The sequence below is a fragment of the Schistocerca cancellata genome, chromosome 2 (genome assembly GCF_023864275.1).
Source record: "Schistocerca cancellata isolate TAMUIC-IGC-003103 chromosome 2, iqSchCanc2.1, whole genome shotgun sequence".
NCBI lineage: Eukaryota > Metazoa > Arthropoda > Insecta > Orthoptera > Acrididae > Schistocerca > Schistocerca cancellata.
In genome coordinates this window covers 203,308,781-203,328,575 of record NC_064627.1, presented here as the reverse complement: position 1 = coordinate 203,328,575, position 19,795 = coordinate 203,308,781, and the positions used below count along the sequence as shown (strand labels likewise).

General features: G+C 43.0%; 1 protein-coding gene across 3 annotated transcripts in view; it reads left to right on the top strand.

Annotated features, from left to right (window-relative positions):
- LOC126161525 (UDP-glucosyltransferase 2-like) overlaps positions 1–19,795 on the top strand; it is a 62,857-nt gene that overhangs the window by 39,770 nt on the left and 3,292 nt on the right. For all 3 annotated transcript variants that reach the window (XM_049917443.1, XM_049917444.1, XM_049917445.1), the window contains one exon: positions 15,442–15,661. In XM_049917443.1, the coding sequence (XP_049773400.1) occupies positions 15,442–15,661 (220 nt within the window). The remainder of the gene's footprint in view (positions 1–15,441; positions 15,662–19,795) is intronic.

Here is a 19,795-nt window from a genome sequence, read left to right as displayed (position 1 = left end):
GGCGCCTTCGCTGGTGGAACCTCGGGACTCAGCTGTCCTCCGTGTCACCGCTCGCCACGGCCGTTGGTGCTCTCTGTCGTCATATTTTCCTCTAGGCGTATTCTTTAATAACGGAGTCCCAAAAAGACGTTACTGTTGTCAGAATCATAGTTTGTCATACTCCACTGAAAGTCCAATGGAAATAGCTGACTCGCTTGCTTGCTAAAGGTTAGTGCACGTTGATGTTCAGTACAGTGTTCTTTCACAGTGTGTGTGGTCTGTCCTACGTAAGCCATATCACACTGACGAGGTATCTTGTAAATAGTGATTAAAATTCTTCTCGGTATTATGCCGCGTCATTGCAAAAAGCTAACAACAGCCGGACGGAGAGGCCGTGCGGTTCTAGGCGCTACAGTTTGGAACCGAGCGACCGCTACGGTCGCAGGTTCGAATCCTGCCTCGGGCATGGATGTGTGTGATGTCCTTAGGTTAGTTAGGTTTAATTAGTTCTAAGTTCTAGGCGACTGACGACCTCAGAAGTTAAGTCGCATAGTGCTCAGAGCCATTTGAACCATTTTTTGAGCTAACAACAATAATAAACTAAAGCCGACGTTTCGGCTGAGTTGCAAAGGCCTTCCTCGGGGCACGACTGGTTTTGCATGGTTTTTTTTCTTTATTGTTATTTTAAAACCTGTACAACAGGCAGGGCCGGCCGGTATGCCCGTGCGGTTCTAAGCGCTTCAGTTTGGAACCGCGTGACCGCTACGGTCGCAGGTTCGAATCCTGCCTCGGGCATGGAGGTGTGTGATGTCCTTAGGTTAGTTAGGTTTAAGTAGCTCTAAGTTCTAGGGGACTGATGACCTCAGAAGTTACGTCCCATAGTGCTCAGAGCCATTTGAACCATCTGAACAGGCAGGCTGTCAGCAGCACTCGACGCTGCTCTTCAGCCATAGAATACACAATGAGAAAAAACAGTGAGAAGACACATAAGTTACAGAACGGTGGGCAATAAAACAGTAGACACATAAAGACAAACACGGAGCCGTTCACACTCGACGATAATCCACACTGCAAACTGTTGATACGATGCGCAAACACTGAAGATGGCGATGGCACAGGTGAACGATGGAGTGCGACGGTGAACACTGAACACTAAACACGATGACACACACGAGACACTGATGGCGATGATCTCCGGCGCGCGAAAGTCCACGGAGCGTGTGCGAGTCCGGGGCCTGCCAAGAGAGGAGGAGGGGTGGAGGAAGAGGGAGAGGGGAGAGCAGAGATGCCATGGGCAGAGGAGATAGGGGGAATGGAGGAAGGGGGAGGGGAAGCCCAGGGGAAGAGGGATGGAGGAAGGGGGATGGGGGGAAAAGGAGAGAGAAGGGAGGGAGTGTGCCTAAAGGAAAGGACACAGGAAGTGGGGGCGGGGAGAATCAAAGTTGATAGGAGGGGTAGATGGAGGGGAGGAGGACGTCATCAGGGATGGGGAGCTGGCGGAAGCCACCTTGGGAGAGAGCTTGCATGGGGATAGGTGCTTCTATTTATTACAGACTATCGATGTCTGACGTCACTGTTGTAAGACTTTTCATTGGCCCTCTAATATGATTGGCTGGTCATGACGTAAGGGAAGATGCAAGGAAAGAGGTTATTCGTGGATGTCCATGTCGTCAACGATTGGTAGCTGTCCGACAATCAGCGTTCGGATTCTGGTCGCCAAGTTTTCCTCCTGGTGTTCCCGGAAGTGGACTGACAGTAGCTCTACAGCTGTTCGTGCAGATACGTCCGTGTCGCGTGCAGCTTCTGCCCCTAGGCAGTCCACTTCCGGAGATAATAATAATAATAATAATAATAATGCCGTGTAACGGGGGCCTCCCGTCGGGTAGGCCGCCCGCCTGGTGCAAATCTTTCGATTTGACGCCACTTCGGTGACTTGCGCGTCGATGGGGATCAAATGATGATAATTAGGACAACACAACACCCAGTCCCTGAGCGGAGAAAATCTCCGACCCACCCGGGAATCGAACCCGGGCCCTTAGGTTTGACAGTCTGTCGCCCTGACCACTTTTTTTTTCAAACCCTTCTTTTATTTTTTATTTTTTTTATTTGGATACAAAATTAGGCAGTTCACAAACACTAAATGAAATGCATCCTCTGCAAAAACAAAAAAACAAAAAAATCATTGTAAAACAAATCACAAATGTTAAGGAACAGGAAACAGGGATTATTTATTTATTTATCTATTTTCCATAAAGATCACTCTGTTAAAAGGAACATGTAGATCATTTCATGGTATAGTATGTGCATTATATATGGAGCGGTGAGAGAAGCGTCAGGTTCATTATCAGCTGTCAAATGTGCACACCAACTGCACCCGGCACATCCCAACTGCGTGGGGGGTCGAGGAAGACTGCCTGAAGATAGTTGGCAAAGGTTTTCCGATAGTGTGACCATCTATGAACCTCATTGTGGGCTTGCTGCAAGAAATACCGCCGTATATGAATGTCTTATTAAAAAAATACCTGAAAAGTGTTCATTAGTAACAGCCGAGCAGCTTCTTTAAGTATACAAGGAAAAGCCTTGTTTGTGGAGTCACAATATTAATTAGTGCAATACCGGCAATATATTCAATTATACACACATCAAAAAAAAGTTTTGCGTCACCTTGGTTCCGAGAGTCCCGAAACCTGTACAGAAAATTGAAATAGAGAAATAGAGATTAACATATATATCATTTCCGCCCTCTTTATTGCTCATGAAAACCACACATTGCATGTTGTACCACCATACAGCGAGACCTTCAGAGGTGGTGGTACAGATTTCTGTACACACTGGTACCTCTAATACCCAGTAGCACATCCTCTTGCATTGATGCATGCCTGTATTCGTCGTGGCATACTGTCCACAAGCTCATCAAGGCACTGTTGGTCCATATTGTCCCAATCCTCAACGGAGATTCAACTTAGATCCCTCAGAGTGGTTGGTGGGTCACGCCGTCCATAAACAACCCTTTTCAATCCTTGCCACACATGTTTAGTAGGGTTCATGTCTGGAGAACATGCTGGTCACTCTAGTCGAGCGATGTCGTTATCCTGGACGAAGTCATTCACAAGATGTGCACAATGGGGGCGCGAATTTTGGTCCATGAAGAGAATGCCTAGCCAAAATGCTGCCGATGTGGTTGCACTGTCGGTCGCAGGGTGGCATTCACGTATGATATAGCCGTTACCGCGCCTTCCATGATCACCAGAGGCGTCGGCCAAGACAGCAGGGAACCTCCACCTTGCTGCACTCGCTGGACAGTGTGTCTAAGGCGTTCAGCCTGACCGGGTTGCCTCCAAACACGTCTCCGATGATTGTCTGGTTGAAGGCATATGCGGCACTCATCGGTGAAGAGAAAGTGATGCCAATCCTAAGCGTTTCATTCGGTATGTTGTTGGGGCCGTCAGTACCACGCTGCATAGTGTCGTGGTTGCAGAGATGGGCGTCGAGAGCATCATGCAGCCTACTGCGCACAGTTTGAGTCGTAACACGACGTCGTGTGGCTGCACGAATAGCATTATTCAACATGGTGGCGTTGCTGACAGGATACCTCCGAGCCATAATCCGTAGGTAGCGGACATCCACTGCAGTAGTAGCCCTTGGGCGGCCTGAGTGAGGCATGTCACCGAAGTTTCCTTTCTCTCTGTATCTCTACATGTACGAACGACATCGCTTTGGTTCACACCGAGATGTCCGGACACTTCCCTTATTGAGAACCATTCCTGGCACAGAGTAGCGATGCGGACGCGATGGAACCGTGGTACTGACCGTCTGAGCATGATTGAACTACAGACATCACTATGCGTGTACCTCCTTCCTGGTGGAATGACTGGAACTGATTGGTTTTCAGACACCATCTGTCTAAGAGGCGCTACTCATGCATGGTTGTTTACATCTTTTGGTGGAATTAGTGACCTCTCTGAATAGTCAAAGGGACTGCATCTGTAATACAATATCCACAGTCAACGTCTATCTTCAGGAGTTCTGGGAACCAGGCTGATGCAAAACTTTTTTTGATGTTTGTAGTATTAGCAACGTAAGGACATAAATGCACTTAGACACCGGTCCAATGAATCTGAGAAAGGAAGAAACATTGCATACGGGGACAGTATGATATCAGCGTTTCTGTAGTTTTTAGTAAAGCAATTTTATTACCCAATTAGCAACAATACTACATTGTGTTTTAGTGCACAAAGCGTAACTTCAAAATTCTATAAAAAGTAACATCAATATTTACAACACGTACGATGTCTCACACAAGTAACGGATGTGGGCGGCATGACCGAAAACATTATTTTTCAAATTAGTCTTCAGGATATAGTAAATAGCATTCAACAGATCAGACAAGAATCCTGAAATTTTAGTTTTTAGAGTGTACACACATCAGAAAAATTTTTGCATCACCCCGGCTCCCAGAACTCTGGAAGATAGACGTTGATTGTGGATATTTTACCACAGACACAGTTCCTTTGACTGTTGAGAAATGTCACTAAACCCGCCCAAAGATGCATCAGCAGCACACATTAGACGGAGGGAGTCCGACAGCCGATCAGTTCCAGTCATTCTACCAGGAAAGAGGTACACGGCTCGAGATGGCTGTAGTTCAATCATGCCCAGACTGTCAATACCGGGGTCCGATCGCTTCCGCATTGTTATTTTGTGCCAGGTAGGGCTCTCGACGTGTCCAGGCGCCTCGGAGTGAAAGGAAGTGATGTTTTTCGGACATGGAGGAGATAGAGAGAGACAGGAACTGTCGATGACATTCCTAGCTCTGACCACCAAAGTGCTACTACTGCAGTGGATGACCGCTACCTACGGATTATGGCTCAGAGGAATTATGACAGTAACGCCACCACTATGATGAATAATGCTTTCCGTGCAGCTATAGGAGGTCGTGCTACGACTCAAACTGTGCGCTGCGCAGTAGGCTGCATGATGGGCAACTTTACTTCCGACGTCCATGGCGAGATCCATCTCTACAACCACGACACCATGCAGCGTGGTACTGATGGGCCCAACAACACGCCGAATGGACCGCTCAGGATTGGCATCACGTTCTCTTCACCGATGAGTGTCGCATATGCCTTCAACCAGACAATAATCGTGTTTGGAGGCAACTCGGTCAGGCTGAACGCCTTAGACACACTGTCCAGCGAGTCGGTAAGTGGAGGTTCCCTGTTGTTTTGGGGTGGCAGTATGGGGGCCGACGTACTCGGCTGGTGACCATGGAAGGGGCCATAACGGCTGTACGATACGTGAATGCCATACTCCGACCGATAGTGCAACCACATCGGGAGCATTTTTTTTTTGATGTGGTTTTTTTGTATACTGAAAAAGTGACAGGTAATCAAATGGTTCAAATGGCTCTGAGGACTATGGGACTTAACATCTATGGTCATCAGTCCCCTAGAACTTAGAACTACTCAATTTTATCCATAGTGGATGCTGTCGAAATCCGTGACTGTTCCTTTATAGGCTGTAGAAAAATATCCGCTACCAGTCACAATAAAAGATTATTTATTTGTCACACGACCGGTTTCGGGCTTGCGCCCATCCTCATACATTCATGTACATGTTTGTACTGCTGGAGATCACTGTATAAATATAAAAAAATTATTTGCTGCTGACTAAACAGAAACAAGTGGGACAATTGTAAGTGGCAAGGCAGCATTTGACGAAAATATATCTGTACTTACATAAAGATGAAGCACAATTATTATAGTTACGCTGTGGTGACAGTTTTGCCACTTAGTTAAACACTTATTATCATTTTCACGTCAGACGGTTCCAGCTGTCATTTTTTAATTTGTAATAGCTTTTAGTAATTTCATATATATAACATCATTGTAGTTCCTAAAAAATTGTTCAAATGGCTCTGAGCACTATGGTACCTAACATCTATGGTCATCAGTCCCCTAGAACTTAGAACTACTCAAACCTAACTAACCTAAGGACAGCACACAACACCCAGTCATCACGAGGCAGAGAAAATCCCTGACCCCGCCGGGAATCGAACCCGGGAACCCGGGCGTGGGAAGCGAGAACGCTACCGCACGACCACGAGCTGCGGACGACGGGTAATCGCCGGTTGTCAGATATCGACGTAACACTTGCAGTTTTACTCGAGCCAGTTCTGTAGCTGTTCTACTCGAGACAGTTCTGCATGTCTGAATGTCGGGATTTATTATTATAGTCAGCCCAACAACTCAAAATTTAGTTTTGTTATTCGAAAATAGTTCACGAATGCATCTTCGCTGATCAGCGCTACTTCCTTTACGGGTTTGAGAACCCCTTGTTATTTCTACGCAAAATCCACTTCCGAATCCAACTCTTGCGCTTCCCCTTCTTGTTATTGGATTCTTGTCTCAGTTCTTATGAATGAGAACAGCAGTTTCCGGCGACAGCACTATAATTTTGACAGGAGCGTATGGAAACATCAGTACACGGCGTCTCAGCCGTCGTGCCATTTGCTGTGCGTCACTTTAGCTGCATGTGGTAACCCAGATTAAGGGTGTTCGCTGCTCGCACGTCGCCAGTATGGCCCGGCGATAATTTAACAAGGCCACTGAGTCTTGTCGGCGCTTTTAGCCCGCAGTATCAGCGTCGCATTCGGAGATATCAAGCTGGTTTGTGTTTCTAACGGAGGCCATCGCCCGCTGTCTTGAAACTGGACCTGTGACTGGCTACGTCAGTGTCACTCTAGCCACGCCGTTGTTTAGAGAACTGCTCTTCAATTACACTGCTTCGCCGACTTAATACATCTACATCTACATACAAATTCTACAAAACACTTTGAAGTGCATTTCCGTTGTACCAGATGTCACTGGACATTTTCCGATCCATTCTCATATGGTGTGCGGAAATAACTGCTTAAATGCCTCTGCTGGCGCTGTTATTATTCTGATCTTGTCTTCACGATACCTAGAGGAGTTGAAGAACGTTCCTAGATTCCTCGATGCTGGTTTCTGAAACTCTGTTAGTAGGACTTTGTGGGATAGTTGGCCACTGTCTTCAAGCTAATGTTTTTCTGAATTTCCGTGACCATTTGTGTTGCCTTTCTTTGTATTGTTTCAGTATATCAGAGAGTACTACTCGTTGTGGGTTCCACACACTTCCCCAGGTTTCTAGGGTGGGTGACACGACAGTTCTTTGAGGAACTTCTTTCGCAGACTCGCAGCATTCTTCCAGTACCTTACCAATACTTACCAGTATGTTGCACTATACTCAGACAGTTGTGTGATGTTCTTAAACTCGCACTTATTTCACCTGATATTTTGGGTTCAAACAAGACTGAAATAAATGCCCTCTCAATATCGTTAGTCACAGAGTCTCATTCTTGAAATAACGAGGAGAAATTCTCAAGCCCAGCACGCCTGGAATGACCTTGAAGCCCAAGTTTCAGGGTGGCCGGTGATAGTCGTTGCTCGATATCCTCGTCTGGAGTGGAGCTGGGCGAGTGGCGATGCTGCAAAGAAAAAGCGTCGGTGACTACGTTGCCTTGTCTCCTCATCCTCCGATAATGACTTTGACGTGCGGACTGCGAGGCTGCAACATAAAAGTGGTATATTAGAGATAAAATAGCATTGAGCCAGCATTATCCGACATACCTCAGATCTGGCAGTTAGGCCGAAAGTGTGGTTCATTTTACAATCTCGAAGTCACCAGTCCAGAACAGCGTATGGAAACTGACATCGGCTGAGGAAATCTACGCATAAGCAAGTTATAAATTGCTTCTATGTTATACAGGTGATTTGCCTCCACTGCAGCTCATTCTACAGGTTCTGCACGATTTGCTAATCCATTATCATTATCATGCAGTAGCGTGGAATGAAGATGAGGGATGAGCAGTGTTGCAGTACATCTATATCTACATCTGAAATACCCATGCCGCAAGCCACCTTACAGTGTATGGCGTAGGACACTTCCGGTACAGTTCGTGAATAGTACGTGAACTGCATTCGTAACGCATCCATACGAACTCGATTTTTGCGTGATGGTCGCTTTTCGAGCAGCGCGCGGGAAATGAAGGCTCTCGAAACTTCAACAGTAAGCCTCTCCGTGGAACACAACGCCTCTCTTGCAAGGTCTGCCACTGGAGATCATTGAACATCATAGTTATGCTCTCCTTCTTTCAATACGTTTCCGTGACAAAATGCCCCCTCTTCGTTGGATTCTCTCTCTCACTCTCACTCTACTCTCTACCTTCCCTCCCTCCCTCCCTCTCTCTCCTTCTCTCTCTGTCTGTCTGTCTCTCTCTCTCTCTCTCTCTCTCTCTCTCTCTCTCTCTCTCTCTCTCGGTCTCACTCCCTCTTCTATTAATCCTACCTGGACTACTACTGTCGTAGGTGAAATGAATTTCGTCAGAGTTTTTCAATGAATATTTGCTACTTCTGCTTTTCCTACAGTTAATTTTTTGTGGTAGTTTCATTTTACGTTGTTCCGGAAGTCTACTCCAACAAATTTTACATTTTGTGCTGTTACCTGTGTTTTCTCATCGATAATGTCCTCGAAAAAATATGAATCCTTCCACTATTTATAAGCAATAACTCACATTTTGTGGTGAGGAGCAACTATCAGTCCTTGCAACAAGCGTTGATTCTTTCTATCACAAAGCAGCAAAACATTGTGCATAACTAAAGTTTGAACAGACAAGAAACGTCGTTGATAAAACGCTATTATACCCGACAGATTTTACATTAACCCTAGTAGTACCAATGCATTTTCCATAACCCGCATTACGACGTGGGGGGCGGGTGATTTATTTCTACCTTAAAAGATGTCAGTAAAAAATTCGTTAGCTGTTGTTGAATTACATCAACAGCATACTTTGTAAAGAAGTACTGATATGTATGTTCGATCCAGAACCAGAAAATATCTTTTCCATATTCTTAGTAACATAAATGCATTTTCAATTACGTATATTACCAAGGCGGGGTTATCTCATAACACCACAACAAAAAATTGAAAAAGGCAAATTTCTTTTGTTTTCGTTACCATCTACTCGCAACACACCAACACACAGTTTTGAAAGATTTTGATACGTAAGTGAGATCGTGAACATGAAAATCTTGAAAAACATTCATTGCAGAAAGTGACATGTACTACTTAGACTTTTGGGTTCAGTTTAACTGAAAAATTTGACACATTTATAGCATCTGGTAAAAAACATCGTTAAAAACATTAAAAATCTTTTTCAAAGTTTTAAAACATAAAGTGACTGACTGGATTACAATATTCTCAGAAGGTGAGCATAAAGAAACCCTCCTGGTACTGCGAGGGTTAAATATGCGAAAAACCTGGTAGATCTTGGTAGTGGAATAACGGAGCGTTCCAGGGTCACAGGACAAATGTGCAGACCACAGACCTATCTCAAAATGTTCAAATGTGTGTGAATTTATAAGAGACCAAACTGCTGAGGTCATCGGCCCCTAGACTTACACACTACTGAAACTAACTTAAACTAACTTAAACTAAGAACCACACACACACCCATGCCCGAGGGAGGACTCCAACCTCCGGTGGGAGGGTCGCGCAGTCCGTGACATGGCGCCTCTAACCACGCGGCCACTCCGCTCGGCTCAGACCTATCTCACTGATGTCCCACTGTTATGGGGTAATGAGACAAATTCTGTACTTGCTTAATTGCGATATTTTTGGAGACAGACCAAATGCTTTGTAATAACTAACATGGTTCCCGGAAACATCAATAGCGTAAAAGTCACCCTACACTGTTATTTCAGGAGATGCAGAAGGCTTTAGAAAAGGCCCTGGCTGATGACGTACACGGTTGAGAGAAAACATTAGGGCCAGCTGCCTCATAGTGTGCTGGTCTATCGTTGGAACGCAATACAGCAGTGACTGCACGTCGCTTGGATTCGGCAAGTTCTATATGGTACCAGAGTTCTACGCACCGGTCACACAGTACCCAAAACATGGGGCTGTTGTGTGCAGATCTGGCGGCGGACAGCGTCCCAGATGTGTTCCATCGGGTATACATTAGACTAATTTAGTGGCATCAACGCGAGTTCATTATCATTCTGCCGGCCGGAGTGGCCGAGTGATTCTAGGCGCTACAGTCTGGAACCGCGCGACCGCTACGGTCGCAGTTTCGAATCCTGCCTCGGGCATGGATGTGTGTGATGTCCTTAGGTTAGTTGGTTTAAGTAGTTCTAAGTTCTAGGGGACTGATGATCTCAGCAGTGCTCAGAGCCATTTGAACCATTATCATTCTCCAGAAACCACTGTAGCACAGTTCTGTACTTGTGACGTGGACAGTTATCCCTCTGGAAGATAGCAACACGGTCAGGGAAAAATCAAGCATGAACGGATTCAGGTTATCATCAATAACTTTCAAATAGTCCACAACTGTCGTGGTGCCTTCGATTTCTACCACAGGATACTTGGAAGCCCCGGAGAATGTCCCCCCCCCCCTCCCTGCTTAGCACTGCCCCCACTGTTCTGAAGTTGTGGCGTGGTGCATGTTTGGAACATCCTTTGTCCTGTATGACGGCATATCCAGACATTTCTTTCGCCCTGGTCTAACGAGAAAAGTGATTCATTCGACAAGGCGTCCACGTATCGACCATCTCGTGCCCACTGCAATCGTAAGCGACGATGTCGTTGAGTTAGCATGGGAATGCGTAGTGTCATCTGCTGACGAGTTCAATATTCAGCAGTGTGCACCGAACGGTATGCTCCGATCGATTGCAACATCGAGCTTTGCACTCTGTCTTCAAATCTGCCACAGGTCGCAGACTCTTCTATTTCACAGAGGGAGCAAATCTCCGAAGTTCTACGATAAGGCGTGGACGTCCAACACTTCGTCGCCTTCTAGTTTCACAGTCGTTCATCCACTTTCCATACATTATTAAGACATCAGCGCGCGAACAACTGATCACTGTCATAATTTTCAAAATGTTTATCCCGAAGCATTGCGCCATATTAATATGCCCTTTGGCAAAGGTACCTATGTAAGTGGATATCCATATTTTCTACCCGTTCGCCTCTGCTACACTTACGTAGGCGAATGTCGTGGGCGCATCACCACGAAGCGGCATTCAATCTCGTGTTGGGCAGTGGTCATAATGCTTTGGCTCATCGGTGCATTTCTTGGCTTCCTAAAAAGCATCTCATACACTTTCACATCGTCGCCTACTAAACAAAATACACACTTTCGGAATATGAAATCAGGTGCGTAACTGAAGCCTTGCTACCAAACAAGTCTCGTAAAGGGTTTGCACATGCAGAAACGAAAAAGCGTCCGCCGGTGCTCAAGGCAATGTGGTAGAACTGTTGCTGTTCGTGATAAAAAATAGAAACAATCTGACGGGTAATTTTGTAACACAGAATGGCACAGCCCGTTGGTAATATGGGGTATAGTGCGTGCAGCCAGGTTTTCCTAGAAGCTGGAATTTTCCGCCGCATTTTATGTCGTCCCCCGAGAGTAACAAATCACTGATGCGTAATCAGGGTGCAATTCGTAGCGCGTCAGTGCTTTACGTCAGACGTAACAAGCTAACTGGTCTGGACGAGTTTAATGCGTTGTGCGCTTCAAAGTGAAGTAAGTGCTGAAAGTCACATAAAGTTCGTGTGAAGAATATCTACAGAGTGTGCTAAAAAGATACAAGTGCGTTTGAGTGCCTGGGAAGATGAACTGTTAACTGACGCATTGTCTGTACTTATCTGTTCATTAGACTTGATGAATCCTGACTTTAGAAATATAGTGAAGAAGTGATTGGGACAGAAACTGGTGAAGTTGTCATAAGACAAGTAAGACAACTCAAATAAAATAACGTTAATGTAAAACACTTTATCTGAACTCTCTTGCAAGACAGCACGTGTAGTGTGAATAGTTAATGCGCTTTCTATTTCCTGCTTTCTGGGAAAACATAAATGAGCGACTTATGTAAGTTAAGCGTTCTTGTCAACGCAAAACGCCCTATGCTGTTAATGTAGCCCAAAGGTCCTGCTCCTAGAAATGCCCTGCTTCATTTGTTTTCGGCAGCAGCGGAAATGTTGCAACTGTGTCGTGCCAATCCAAATGATTTCTTTCCCCATATGCATTGGACCTCCATAATGTACTTAAACAGGGGAAAAGACCCGATATAGATTGACAATTCTATCGGCGACAGTCACAACTGTGAAAGATTGGAGAGTATATGCTCGGTGTGATTTAACATTGATGAAGCTAGTATAGGCGATAAAATGCGATATCCAAGTAGAATCCGGAATTCACTCACCAGAAGGTCGCTCATGAAATCCCCATTACAGCAATCCTTCTGTATTCTTCCTCTCCCAGACACATTTACAAAGTCTTATTTAAAGCTAAAAGATGGAGATTACTCAAAACAGAGGTGCAAGATTTGTCACAGATTTGTTTAGTGCATCCGAGAGCGATAGATGAGATCAACCAATTCCCACAGATACATAGTTCCTAGTCATCTGTTGTGAGCAAAAGACGAGTGCCAACTAATTCCTTGTACTGCGTGTGGTCTTCAGCGAAGTCGTCTACTTTTCCCATGTTCCATTCCCTTCCCTCCCCCCCAACCCTCTCTTTTCTCATTTTAGCTGTTATAATTTTAAGACTGTAATAACAGATTTATACACTGAATGTTACGGTTAAGTGACCTTTTTTAAGTGATTGTAAACAAAAATGATTTCTCATATCAGAAATGATCTTGACTCAGTAGTTAATGTCTCCTTTATCCTTCTTATCTAACACTATCCAACATCAGCAAACAGAAATATTTTAGAACTTCCTGTATTACTAGAGAGCATATAACTTATATAATTAAGGAACAGGAGTGGCCCCAACACTGATCCCTGGGGCACCCCCATTTGACCATACCCCACTCAGACCCCATATCATAGCTATTCTCAACACTGTGAATAATGACCTTTCGCTGTCTGTTGTTAAAGTAAGACGTGAAGCACTTGTGAGCTACTCCCCGTAATCCATAATGCTCCAGTTTCTGGAGCTGTATTTTATGATCAATGCAATCAAACGCCTCAGTTAAATCAAAAAATATGCCTAGCGTTCGAAACCTTTTGTTTAATCCATGCAGTACCTCACAGATAGCGGAGAAAGCATTTTCAGTTGTTAAACCACTTCTAAAACCGAGCTGTACGTTTGATAGCAAATTATGTGAAATTAAATGATCAATTAGCCTTTCATACACACCCTTTTCAATAACCTTAGCAAACACTGATGGCATAGAAATAGGTCTAAAATTGCCTACATTATCCCTTTCTACCTTTTTATAAAGCGGCTTTACCACCGAGTACTTTAATCGTTCAGGAACCTGACCATTCCTACTGGAAAAATTACAAATATCGCTAAATACAGGGGTTATATGTACTTTAATATACTGCTGGGCACTCCATAATATCCATGAGAGTCGTTAGTCTTCAGTGATTTAATTACTGACTCAGTCTCCTCCTTGACAGTATCACAAAGGAGTATTTGAGACATCAATCTCGGAAAGGCATTTTCCAAGAGCGTTATACGATTCCCTGTAGAAACTAAGTTTTTAATTCACCAGCAATGCTCAGAAAATGGTTGTTAAATACTTTACATTTAACTGACTTATCAGCAACAGAATTATTTTTACTACGTACTGACTTTATATCGTGGACATCGTGCTGCTAACCAGACAGTTCCTTCGCAACTGACCATATGGTTTCAGTTTTATCCTGTGAAGTAGCTATTCTATTCGCGTATGTAATACTTTTCTGGTTTATCGTCAGAGTTTGTAAATATATTTTAATTTAATACAAATGGAGGATATATTCATGAAATACAGTAAATTTTAATCGTAAGTATGCTGAAATTGTTTTTCATAAGCAACCACACGTATCTTGCTATAAATTATGGGTCGTATGCGTTTAACGGTGCAGTTAGTTGTCTGAATATGACAATTTACTAGTTTCATTTCATTTTTAATCTCTGTCTAATTTATTATACACGTCTATAAAATTATTATATGTAAAAATACGAATTGTTACCCTAGGGCCCTCTTGTAGCCTACTTCAGTTAAGACTGCAGGTAGTAGCAGGAATTAGTTTGCGCTCGCCCGTTGTTCATAATGGATAACTAGGTACTATGTATCCATACGTCAAATCCATGCAGCTTTTATCGAGTTTCGGTTAAGCTTTGCCCATATATCCTCTATATCCATCGTGCTGGAACTAAATGAAGTCAGTTCATTGTCTAAGTGGAATGCTATCAACTGTCTATCTGCTCTTTCTAGCTGAAATACCCTCCTAGACTTCTTGATTGGTTTATTAACTTCAGTAACCAAAGCCGGTATGAAGACATCGTGGTAACTAATCATTGTCTCTAAACTGACGCTATCGATTAGGTCAGGACTGTTTATAGCTACTAGGTCTAAAATATTTCCATTGTGTGTGGGCTATCGAACTAGCTGCTCAAGACAGTTTTCGGAAAGCGTATTCAAAACAACTTCAGAAGACTGTATTTCTGCAATGAATTCGTACACGGCCCAGTCTCCAATTGCTAGTTTAAAGTCGCCTCCAACTAAAATTGCGTGATCTAGGTATTTCCGCGCTACTGAAATCAGATTTTCTTTCACTGCTTTAAAACCGTCACAGCGGAATCTGACGGCCGGTAAAACCATCCAACAATTAACTTTATTTTACCTAGACCTGTTGTACGCGACCAAATAACTTTAATGCAGCACTCAAATTCGACCTCAGTAGACATAATGTTCTGATCGGCTGCAATGGACATACCCCTTCCTATGGCCTCTAATCTGTCTTTTCGATATATGTTCCATGAATCGCCGAATATCTCAGAGCTTTCCTAGTTTCAGCCAGTTCTCGGTCCCGGTAATGATTTGACCGCTAGAAGTTTCCTGAAGGGGAGTAAATTCGCTAACTTTGTTACGAATACTTCGGCGAATGACAGCTAAAATTTTGACATTGGAAGTCTCATTGCTCTGAACGCGGACAGATTTCTCTATCTGCGAGAAGTCTGGCGATTGTTCATCAGAGAACCTCAACCTATGACCTAGCCCAAAACAAGACCCATGTGCACTCCAGAAGTACACTTCTACCCGAGTAGCAGCTTCCTTTGCACAGTGCACCCCCGCCTATCAAGGGGAGTCCTCCAGTTCCCCAGCCGATAACAAAGCTCCAGAAATCTGTAGCCAATAACGTCTTAGACTCGACGAAACCTTTAAGTGAGACCCTCCACTTGGCTCCAAACCAAAGGACCCCGATCGACTCTGGGAAAAATGTTGCATATTGCGAGCTCTGATTGTTGTCGAACATAGAAGAGTAGGCAGATCTCAAAAGATGGGTCACCCCATGTGCAGCCTCCTGCAAAAAGATCGTAGTAAAATAGTATTTCTTACAGCTGCCACCATGCTGCCTGGATGACGTGACTTCTTCTGTCAACAGCTCACCGAAAAGTGCGCCTCTTCATCACACAGGGAGGCCTCCAGAGCATGAACGAAGCGATGTATCACGCAGTTCCCTTTCTTGCCATTCCGTTCTTTGCTGATCAACCGTACAATGCGGCCAAGATTGTGCAAGCTGAACTTGGAGTCTCTCTGCAATTCAACGATCTCACAAAGGACTCCATACTTCAACATTCGCGAGCTGTTCTAGAGAATCAAAGGTACGTCTACCCTAAATAATAACAATTGTTTGTAAATTATGTACTGTTGCTGAACATATGAGAATAGATGATCCCAAAACTTACGACAGATCACCGCGGGATGTATATTCAACCACACGTAAAGTTTAAGTCACTGCACAGAAACACTGCACAGTATTATATAAGATATTTAATATTCACTTACCAAAAGAATTGGAACATAATTTTCTGTTTACAGTAAATTAGCTACTAGAGATGTCGTGTAAGTTCTGTCATCGTATCCCATAAACTCTCAGAAACTCGTTGTATTCAGATCCATGTTATACAGGTCACATTCATTACCACTAAAAGAACCTTAGCTGTGGCAGGAGATAGACACCATCAAAATAATAAAAAGATACAACAGCTACTCTTAAGATCTGCTTGACATGCTATCCATCAAGATCAATGAGACCATTAAAAATAAAATCCATGCTGAAAATGTATTATAATGTTGCCAGGGTACTCAAATCAATAAATAAAATAAATACAACAAACACATAAATAGGAAGTATACCGTATTTATCAGAGTTTTATCGAGGCCAGGACAGAATCAGATAGCGGTAGAGTTTAAGCATAAGATTAATTTGAAAAATTTATGATATTCCAGACTAACTGTCAGAGTTTTTCTAGATTTTCTTTAAGCACGTTTTGCCTTGTCTTTTGCCGTGTTATTGTTATTACTAAGATTCTTATTACTGTCGGATTTACCAGAAATAGGACATAGAGTTCTCAATGTACCGCTGCTACCATGCTGTCATGATTGCCCAGAAAAATATATCGAAGACACGGCACAAGTCTAAATCAGTCATTTTTATGCAGCTGTTTAGGTGAATCTTAAGCTATACAGTATAGTGTGCCAAGAATTACACTTGGCAAGAAGTACACTAAAGTTACTACACTATTGTATAAAATATTAATAGCTGTCCACGTAATATATATATTAAGGGTACCCGGAACATCCTATACCTCCAATATTAAATGTAAGGAACATTTCCTTATGAACTATTAACACCAGAATGATGAAACTCCTACAGTATAATATGGATTTTAATTTATTAGTGTTTTTTCGGAAGATATTAATTATTTTGTTACTGAAAATAATTGACACATTTTTGGCATAGTATTTTTGAAATAAAATCTGTTATCAATTGCCGGCCGCGGTGGTCTAGCGGTTCTGGCGCTGCAGTCCGGAACCGCGGGACTGCTGCGCTCGCAGGTTCGAATCCTGCCTCGGGCATGGGTGTGTGTGATGTCCTTAGGTTAGTTAGGTTTAAGTAGTTCTAAGTTCTAGGGGACTTATGACCTAAGATGTTGAGTCCCATAGTGCTCAGAGCCATTCGAACCATTTGTTATCAATTATGTATCACAAAAATGCTATGATACAAGGTGTATATTGGCACTGTTTACATTCCTTGAAACTTTTAAGTCTTTATCTCTAATAGTTTAGCAGAAAATGCTCCTTATATGGCAAAAAAGTGAACTTGTGGAAAACTAGTTTCAAAGTTTCACTAACATTTTAGTGGAGTACAGCACCATAAGAGGGGTTTTCACTGTCACTAGACATCTCCCCATCTAGCCTTCTTTTCACACCTTTCATTCTTTGTCTGGCTTGCCTCTCACACTCCTTTTCTTTCCTTTCAGCATCCCGTTTCCTCTCATTGTCTATCGACATCATTGCACTCACCATGTACTTTCCGGGCATCACATCCAACTTCTGCAGCACATTGCACTTTATAATGTTGCCTTTGTTGTACGTAGCAATGGCATCATATACTCCAAAATGAAGAGTATGAATTTCAACAAACACGTTTTTTGGGATTCTGGTCCAAATTACATTATTCACACTCTCATTTTGATTTTGTGTACGTCCATGGAGACATTTCTTCAAAAGTTCAGTTGCAGAAAGCTCTCTGAAAATTGGTTTTATAGCCTTCATGACAGTTTCTGGTAGACTGTGATGATGCTTGTATACATGTTCAGATCCCTGATATTTGTTGTTCTTGCACCAGGAATTGGGTCCCTGTGGGCATAGTCCATGTAGTGCTTCCTCGTCAGTCCATAAGGTGTGGTAGTAAAGTCCCACTACAGCCTTTTCCATTGCATCAACACTGTGAGTATTTTGTCTTATTTCCAGTCCATAGTCTCTCTGCAATCTGTTGATTACCTCGTCTGTCAATCTTCTAGCTCCACCCAAAGGTTTTCCATCACTGATCACCTGGCCTTTCATTGTGGTCTTCAGTCGATGCAGCCTTGTTCCCACACGTTTCTGAACGTGACCTACGCACTCCTGTTTAGTAATGGTAACATCATTTCCATAAGGTTTCAGCTCAGATACAGCAGCAAAAGACTTCGAGTCACCATCACCCAGAAACTGTAGGTATCTGACCTTGTACCACAGAAGAGAGCGACTGAAAATGTCTTTCACACCGGAAACTTCAATGGCCCCACTAGACCCATTGTAATTCCTTCGACAGTTTTCTGTATGCTCATCCTTCACTCTTTTAGGACACCTACAGTGCTTAGATTTAATTACAACATCTATAACTTTTGTAGTATCAGCACTTGTTGCCGTTATTACCCCATTATGTGAAGTCTGCCTGCGCTTCTGCCACGTACCATCTAGTTTGACAGTCAGGTCCCTAGGATTCTGAACATCTGGAATTTCTTCATTCACCGCCACAGATTCCTCCACTGCTTCTTTCATGGATTCTTGGGCAATATCTTCAACACAGGATCCAACAACCGAGTTATATTTTGAGAATTTCGTTGGTGGTGATGGTAGATTCATTACACCACAAAACATTTGACCAGCAGAGTATCCCTTACTGATTGACCTTAGAGCATAAACACATCTAAAATTTACACCATAGTACTTGCTTTTCTCACTATCAGTTTCACCTTGGCCTATTTCGACATATTCTGAGTTCCAAAATGAAACACTGTAATGACAACTAGTACAGTGAAGACAGATTTCTGCTGCAAGTCCTATGTGTCGCTTGACATTTACTGACATACTCAATTTGCAACATTCCTTACACAGTGCTGAACTCTCAATCACCTTTTAGGGCAATGAAATGTTAATTATTTCGTTCACATTATCCTCACTACACTTCTCCAATAAACTGCAGTATTTTTCAGTTGATCCATGCAACTTCTTGCTTGTGCTAGAGACAGGAGTAGATTTCACTTCATGAATAACCTCACTATTTTCAGAATCATTTCCTGAGGTCGGAGAAATTGTCACAGTTCCACTAGTGTACCTCGGAGGAGGCTTCTTCCTCTTGTGAACTCTGTCACTAAATCGAGGCATTCCATTTACGCAATAGAAATACAACACAAATCGTGCAATAATCACCAAATGCTCAATGTAAACAACAGTATCCAAAGACTAAAATACGCATACAAAACAATTGCCTATCAAATCGTGTTGCCAACATAATATAAAGTCTTTGGAAAGACCGGAAGTTTTGAAAAACGTTGTTTTCAATGAACATGTATCCATGGAAATTCAATGTCGCGACATGCCCTCTACAGCACATTATTGAAAATAATATTTTCAGTACTTGGAGTTTAGCTACAGGTAAGATTAATATGTCATTTTAAAGAGGAAGATCTGTAGTATTTTATTTCACAATAAACTGAAAACACAAAATTTCATCATTTTTAGGTTCAGGGCTCCCTTAAGGTAACTTACATTAACACCTAAGACGTGAGGGCATTTCGTTAGTATATGCTGTGCACATTTTTTAAATTATTAATATGATTACGGCTGCCGTCCTTTAAGAGCTAATAATTTAAAATTATATTCTATATGATTAAATCGAACGTCCACTTCCAGTTAACAAGTAAATTTAGAAAATATTCACAATAAATGATATTATTTTTTTCCATATTTTTGTAGTAAGTTCCTATGGGACCAAACTGCTGAAGTCATCGGTCCCTAGGCTTACATGCAACATAATCAAACCAATTCACGCTAAGGACAACACACACACCCATGCCCGAGGGGGACTTGAACCTCCGACTGGGGTAGCTGCGCGAACCGTATCAATACGCCTGAGACCGCGCGGCTACCCCGCGTGGCTAATGATTTTATTCACATACCAATAATAA